This window comes from Thunnus albacares, chromosome 17 (genome assembly GCF_914725855.1).
Source record: "Thunnus albacares chromosome 17, fThuAlb1.1, whole genome shotgun sequence".
In the NCBI taxonomy this organism is placed as follows: domain Eukaryota; kingdom Metazoa; phylum Chordata; class Actinopteri; order Scombriformes; family Scombridae; genus Thunnus; species Thunnus albacares.
This window is the reverse complement of record NC_058122.1, coordinates 22,904,179-22,911,401: the sequence shown is the minus strand read 5'-3', so window position 1 is coordinate 22,911,401 and position 7,223 is coordinate 22,904,179. Positions and strand designations below refer to the sequence as shown.

Sequence of the window (7,223 nt, the reverse complement as noted above, 5' to 3'; positions counted from 1 at the left end):
GGCACAAACTGGGGCCATACGATTCTATAGATATGGTCACCAGACTCATACATTTTCCCTTTCACTTTGGTCTGATTCTGGCATGTTGTGGTGGCTATTCTGCCTCTGACAGAGACCTCCCCTCCCCCTCCTCCCTGAGCCTGGCAGGACTGAAGCTGAGGTTGTGGCAGCCCACATCCAGCTATGTAGCGGCTGCTTTCTCTTTGTCTGCACACATGTAGCTCCCACAGCAGACACACAGCATCTTAATGATGGGTTGACCCCCCCCCCCTTCATACACACACACACACACACTCCTCCACCTCACCCCTCCATTCACATGATAATTGTGGGTGTTTCCAGTCTGTCTTTGTGCCTGGATGCCCCCTCCTCGTGTCCAGACCGCTGAGGACCTCAGGATACAAAGAATTGAACGGCACATGAAAACATGCTCTGAGTATGCAGACACTACAGAAATCATTCAATTGTGAGTTCAAAGAAGGATCTACATGTTTTTCATACTGATGTGTGTGTACATACTAGAGTCAAATCAGATGAAACAAGAAAGAGACTTTCCCTGACTGGCCAGGTGATGGCTTTGTGGAAAATGTCATGACATTTTGGTTATTTCTCATTTAGTTGGTTACATATTCTGCTCAAAGCCAACAAATACTGCTGATCTACAGATCTTATATGGATGGTAAAGCTGAAATTCAGTGAGAAAGTAAACAAAGCACCAACTGTGCAAATTCCTAAAAGATAACATGAAAATTATGTGTTAAGGTGCTTGTTATTTACAGTAGGAATTCACAACGCTGTGTGTTAAGACATGGAAATGGTAAAGGTTAAAAAAAACTAATAATATTCTATTATTGCTAAAAAAATATATAGTTTTTGCATGAAGGGTATAACTGCATCATGGTTTCCTGAAGCTAAAATCAAAACAAGTGTCACATTTCTGAAATTAGAAAGCTTCTTTGATCAGAGTGTAAAATTGCTAAGCTCACATTTAAAGGGAAACCCATATAATCTCAGTAGTATGTGCAAAATATATCAATGTTGTATTTTATGTTTAATTATTTGTATTGTATTGTATTTTTGTTTAAACTGGTAGTGTACTTACTTACTGTAGTTCTATCGTTCCAGATTAGATTTTACATTTAGTCAATGGTCATTTATAGTGGAGATTGTGACAACATGTACACATATTTATATATTTAACCTAATTTTTTCATGTATCCCCGGTTCTTCAGATGATTTCTGGTCAGAGATGTTGTTTTCACTTTTATAGAAATGCTTATTAATATATACACTGTCAATGTAAAATAAACTAATCAACAAATAAAAAACTTGGGGGAGTCCTGACCTGATACAGCCAAGTCAGTGCAGTGACAGCAGGTCAGCTGTGCAGAGGGAGTATCTACACTCCAAACATCCCCATCAGTTCCAGCGGAGGTCGTTATGGGTCTTTGGTCATATTGATTCAGTAGCATCTGCTAACCTCCTCCTCTGGGGAGCAGAAGAGGCTGGAATGATGTCCACAGTGTGGGGTGGAGCAGGAGGTCCAAGCTGTGTTCTGACCCCACAAATAGGTCATAAACTGGGTCTATGTGTGTTCGGTCAGCTCCAGAGGGACCACATGGATGGAGCTGAAATCAGATAATAGGCCAAATGCTGGAGACTCTGTGAGCAGATGTGTACTACAGGATGATGCTGCAGCGCAAAATGATGAAGCCAAGTACTTACTAACTATTAACGAAGCAGCAAAAGCCAGACATACCCTGTAGTGAAATAAGTCTGCCTCATTAGCTTTGTTTCATGTCAGTGCCTCTGGCATCTCTGTTCTCGTGCATCCTCTGTGTGCAGGATGACAAAGCAGAAATGACCTAAAAAGGTGATTACTTTATTCAAACAAACAAACAACAAAAAAATCTAGTCATTCTTTTCCTTTTTCCATCCATGCTCTTATTGTACTCTTATCTCAGTCTGTGGAGATCCATCTTTATAGAAGTGGATACACCTGAAATCAGATACAATAGTAGAACAATACATTAGATACTGTGGATGAGCCGCTCTGAATCATTTTTCTGCAATGCTGGAGCAACTTGCTGTGCTGTATCACAGAACAGGAAAGCATTTTGTGCACAAGGAAAATGCTAAAAAAAAATACTTTAAGTGGTGCCTAAACGTTTTCTCATGGTGGGCAACATGCCGAAACAAAACCCAGTTGGTGCGCCAAAAGTATGCGCGCTATTAGACATAGATTATTTATAGAACTGATAAATGGATAATAGCTTCTGAGAAGACATTCTTGTTTTTTTTTGCCCTTGGATGGCAATGTATTATACTCACTGCCAGAGGGTCATCTGTAATCACAGTGATTGCCAATTAGTGCATCAGCAGCCACATGTCTATGTAGTCACTATTCTGTCATGATATAAATGTTTTGGGGGGTAAAAATATCTGCTCACGGCTAAACTGCAGTACTGTCTCTGTTTGCAGTGATTTAAGAATGATGCAAAAAAACCCCATTAACATGGTTTTCACATAAGATAGCTTTGATACATACACACACACTATATCCCCTCTGCTCAAAGTGAATGCTAATGTTCTTGGGTTGTGTCTTGTATCTTTCTTTGTAAAACCAATGAAAGTATTTCATTAACACAAGATGGAAGACTGTAGGAGACAAAAGCTAATAACTGCCTCATAAAATATACAGTTGTATTCCACACATGGAATAGATGTGATATTTATGCCTTATCTGTAAAGATTAGCCCTAAATTGAGCATGACTCACATCCTTCCCACCAAGAGCTGCATGACTTACCAGCAGAGACGTGACACACTAAAACAGCCAAATAAGTGTAAAAAAAAAACAAACAGACGGGTTAGTGCGCCAGAGATGTCACAGTCCAAAGTAGTTGGCAACAAGGCCGACAACACTAATAAGTTGAATTAAAGGGGCTTTACTGAAATCAACAAACTGAAGGCAGTCAAGAGTCAGGCGAATTATTTCAGACAGGCAAGACATGCAGGCAGGCAGGTCAGAGACATGCTGTGAGTCAAATCACAGGTAGCAGATTGCAGAACAAGTAGCAGGTGGGAATATTGTGACTGGAGGTTAATGAGAGAATTGGTGTAACATATATATTATATGTACTGTGGAGCTGATGGGACAATGAGAGGCAGCTGTGCAGGGAGGAGCAGGGTCACATGACTGACAAAGGCAGGAAACTCTAAGAGACTAGTGGACAGGTGTGGAATGATAAGGTTTCTTCGTTTTACTGAACCTAGACAATCTACAAATACAAATGATATGAAGATGATCTAATTCATGGCTTCTATTTGTCTATCCACAGCAACAATATAATACAATACAATAAAAATGAGCAGTTTTGAGTCAACAACATTTCAAAACCAATGAAAGTATCCCATTACACAAGATGGAAGATTGCAGGAACCAAAATACAAAAATTAAAGTTAAATTTACAACTGTTTGATCACAGTTGCATGTTTCACAAATACAATAAAGGTTTCACAACTCTGAAACTGTGTTTTTAAGACACTTTAGCCTCTCCATGTTAATCTAGTCCAGATTTGACAGTTCTAAATATAATGGTTTCTGATCTGGACCTAGTCTAATATTGTCTTGGTAGAAAAAAAAAGTAGTGAAAGCACCCTTTTTTGCATTTTCACAAATAGAGTAAAGGTTTCACAAATAAGAAACTGTGTTTTAATGAGACTCTGGAGTCTCCATGATAATCTAGTCCAGATTTGACAGTTCTAAGTATAATGGTTTGTGATCTGGACCTAGTCTAATGTGGTCTGGACGGGAAAAAAGCAGTGAAATAGCCCTTTTTTGCATTTTCACAAATAGTTTTTGTTTGTTTGTTGATGATGAACCCTCCACCCAACCAACTTGTTTTTCATAAATTGATCTTTTTCAATAATGCAAGTGGAAATCTTTGACATACAATAGTTTTTTGTTTCCTAAATAATGTTATTTATGTGGGATACACACAGTATACTTACATACCGTCCGTTACTGTATGCTTTACATAGTTTCTCTTCCATTTTTAAGCTTTGATTGTGGGATTACCTCCCAAACAATAAGAACAAAGAAAAGTGGACAAATCAGTAAATTAGAAAAAGGAAATTGTAATAGAATTTTTTTTTTTGAATAAAAAAACATAAAAAGCAAGGGCACAGGTCAAAGAAAGAAAGCAAATCTTTTTACAGTTTTTTTTACTTTTCTTTTTTTTTACATTAAATTTAAAGTTTTGCTGTAAAAAACAGAAAGTTGCTTAATTTTATATTCAGTAATAGATGTGTATTTTTTTGTATTTTTACATAGAATTCAATGTAATTTTACATTCAAGATCATTAAGTAATTGAATAATCCAGTTTACACTTAATGTAGAAAAAACAAAAAAAAGTTTAAAATAATACAGTACATTTCTGTGAAATAACTTTTTTTTTTACAGTGCAGTGCAGTATAATAAGTTACCCCAATAAATAAGAGTGTAATTTAAAAACTACTTGATCAGTGGCACAGGAGTTTTTCATTTAGATTTGACCAGTTAGAGGTTCCCCAGATAGGGATATGAAAGAATATTACATAGAAAGTATTTTTTTCTTACTTTTCTCAAATTATTAGATATTATCAAAGGACATTTAATAGATATTTTCACCTTTCTTAGGCCTCTAAAAACCGGTCAGTGATTGAACGGATTACAACAGGCTATAATCTGTGATGAGGCTTTGCAAGAAGAATTGCTTTATTTTAAGGGACCACAAGTCAAAAAGGTTGGGAACCAAAGGATTACAGTGTAAGTGTTCCTGTTATTTGGTTCATCCCATTTATGTGGATCTTAAGGTGTCAGCTTGCTCTATAAATGAATAAGGATTAACAGACTTGAAGGTATCGCCTCTCTCTAATAGTAACTGCAATCATATTTACTCTTCCTCCTTTTATCAGATCGCTGCTGTTTGTCTGGAAGCAGGAGGCTTAATGTCCTCTCAGACTAATGCCTGCCCGGCGCCACGTCTTTCTCACCATTCTCTCGGCCTCCAAGAGTCATCAATATGATTGTCTGTCTGGCCTTCCCTGCATTATCTCCTAGCACTCAGGTTCCTCCAAGGCCTCCGGCTGCCCCCTCCTCTCCACCGTCTGAGATAACGTGGGGGAGATGGGACGATTACAAATCAGGTTGCAGCCAATCAGATTAGGCCACTTTGATAAGGCAAAGTTAGGGATACAAAAGAAGCTTGAGCCCATATTTTTGGACCACTTCTATTCTTTTCTTACGTAATTAAACCCTGATATAGTTCATTTAATATAAATACCTGGCTGTTCCACCAGATAGAAAGTATGAAGTGATGATTATATGGAAAGGAGGAAGTGTGTAATCAGTGGAAATGACAAACAGAATAGAAATGGGATAGAATATCTTCATTGTCACTGCACAAGTAACAAGATGAAGTTTGTGACTTCAGTATTGATGCTATAAATAACAATTAATGCGGTAAAAACAGAACAACAAATAAATAACTAAAAAAAAGATGTTTAAATTTCCAGTTAGTTGCCATCAAAAGACAAGCAGCAACCATTAAAGACCAAATTTGCTCATAATTTCAGAACAAACACATTTATTTGCTTCCTCTCATGCAATTAAAAATCCAATTTTAACATCCAGTCATTAATGCCACTTAAAAATTATTTCATTTATTTACACATTAAATATTCATGTCAGCCTTAATAGTTGAATATTCCTTCTTTTCCAAATAAAGAATGATTGCTGAGCTGAGTTTAAATGACTTTACATCACCAGTTATAATAAGATAATACAAGAAGGTGTAAGTCCGAGGAGGACCGTGGGGTGTTCTTGGCAGCTGTTAGCCGAGACCTATAAGGCTGCTGGGAAATGTTTCATAATTTTATGTACTTCACTGGCTGCTGCGGAGCTGCATTAGTGAAAGTGAATTACAGCCGTCTGTGTGACTTAATAAAGACGGAAGAAGGGAGGGAAAGAGAGCTGAGAAGAACCGGAGGGAGAGAATAACAGGCGGATATCTGCTCGTTCACAGCAATAAAACAGTAAAACAGGTGGCTTCTGCTTCCTTTGTGGACCTTTTGGCAGGTATTTATTAGATTGTTTTGTTGGCAATCGTGCATTGTTAAGTGTTTGCATACTATCGTCTCCATCTGCTGCAGTTAAGAAGGCTCTAATCTTTGCCTCAGACTGCTCCATATGCCACTCTCTCTCTCTTGTTTGGTTGTGAGCTCAGCATCACACCAACAATATAATATTCTCAGAGAGAATTTTTGTCATTTTTATGAACTTGGAAATAAACTTGGATCATTAAATTTTATGTTGTAAGTATTGAGGAACTGGTAGGAAGTGGTAGTTTATCCCTTTTTGAAAGTGATATTATTATATTAGTGTAGTCCTGTGTATCTCTAAAATCAACATTTTCATTAACAAAGAAAAACTGCCGTAATTTTAAAGCTTTACAATGCTTTTCAATAATTTGATGGGTTTTCTTTTCGGTAGCACTTTACATTCCAGTTCACTAATAACATGATAATAGAGGGGCAAAATGTTGATAATTAAGAGTAATGATGTAATATAATGTAATTGCAAAGTAATAACAGGTAATAGTGTGGTATTAACAATGAGTATAACTAGCTAATATTAGACACAAATTTTTGTAACAGCGTAATAAGGGGTCAAAAATAAAGGAGTAATAATGCAGAAACACATCGAAAGATAACATTCAGTAATAGCACAGTAAAATTTTGGTAACAATAATAATAATAAGGTTATGTCATATTTTGATATACAATGGTAATATGCTGATATGTTAATAACCTAATAATAATAATAATTAGGTAATATGGTCCATATTTTGAAAATATTATGGGCTGCTATCAGAATAATACTTTCAAAATCACATGACAACTCTGAAAAGTCAAAATTGATAATTAATTAATTAGTTTATGGTGCTGAAATACCACCTCCTTTATGTTCCACACATGCCTCTTTGTTTTAAAGTAATACTGTAAAACTTCTACTTGCTGTGATTTGTTACGTGGAAACACATGTGGTAGTTTCTGTGTAGTAGCCTGGATGCAAAATGCGTAAATATCTTATTTTCTTTACCCAAAAAGGAGCATTTACTGTATTAATCCATTGGTGACTACATTTGTAGACACATGACAATATACTTAGCCCAGTTCTT

General features: G+C 36.5%; 1 protein-coding gene across 2 annotated transcripts in view; it reads right to left on the bottom strand.

Moving 5' to 3' along the window:
* Positions 1-1,536: 1,536 nt before the first annotated feature.
* Positions 1,537-7,223, bottom strand: part of si:ch211-198m17.1 (mucin-2) — a 31,013-nt gene continuing 25,326 nt past the window's right edge. Inside the window, exons 13-14 of one of the 2 annotated variants that reach the window (XM_044330859.1) lie at positions 1,760-1,835; positions 1,537-1,628 (exon numbers count right to left, since the gene is read on the bottom strand). In XM_044330859.1, the coding sequence (XP_044186794.1) occupies positions 1,785-1,835 (51 nt within the window). In that variant the 3' untranslated portion in view covers positions 1,537-1,628; positions 1,760-1,784. Of the gene's footprint in view, positions 1,629-1,725; positions 1,836-7,223 lie in introns of both variants that reach the window. The other variant, XR_006398421.1, reaches the window with a different exon arrangement.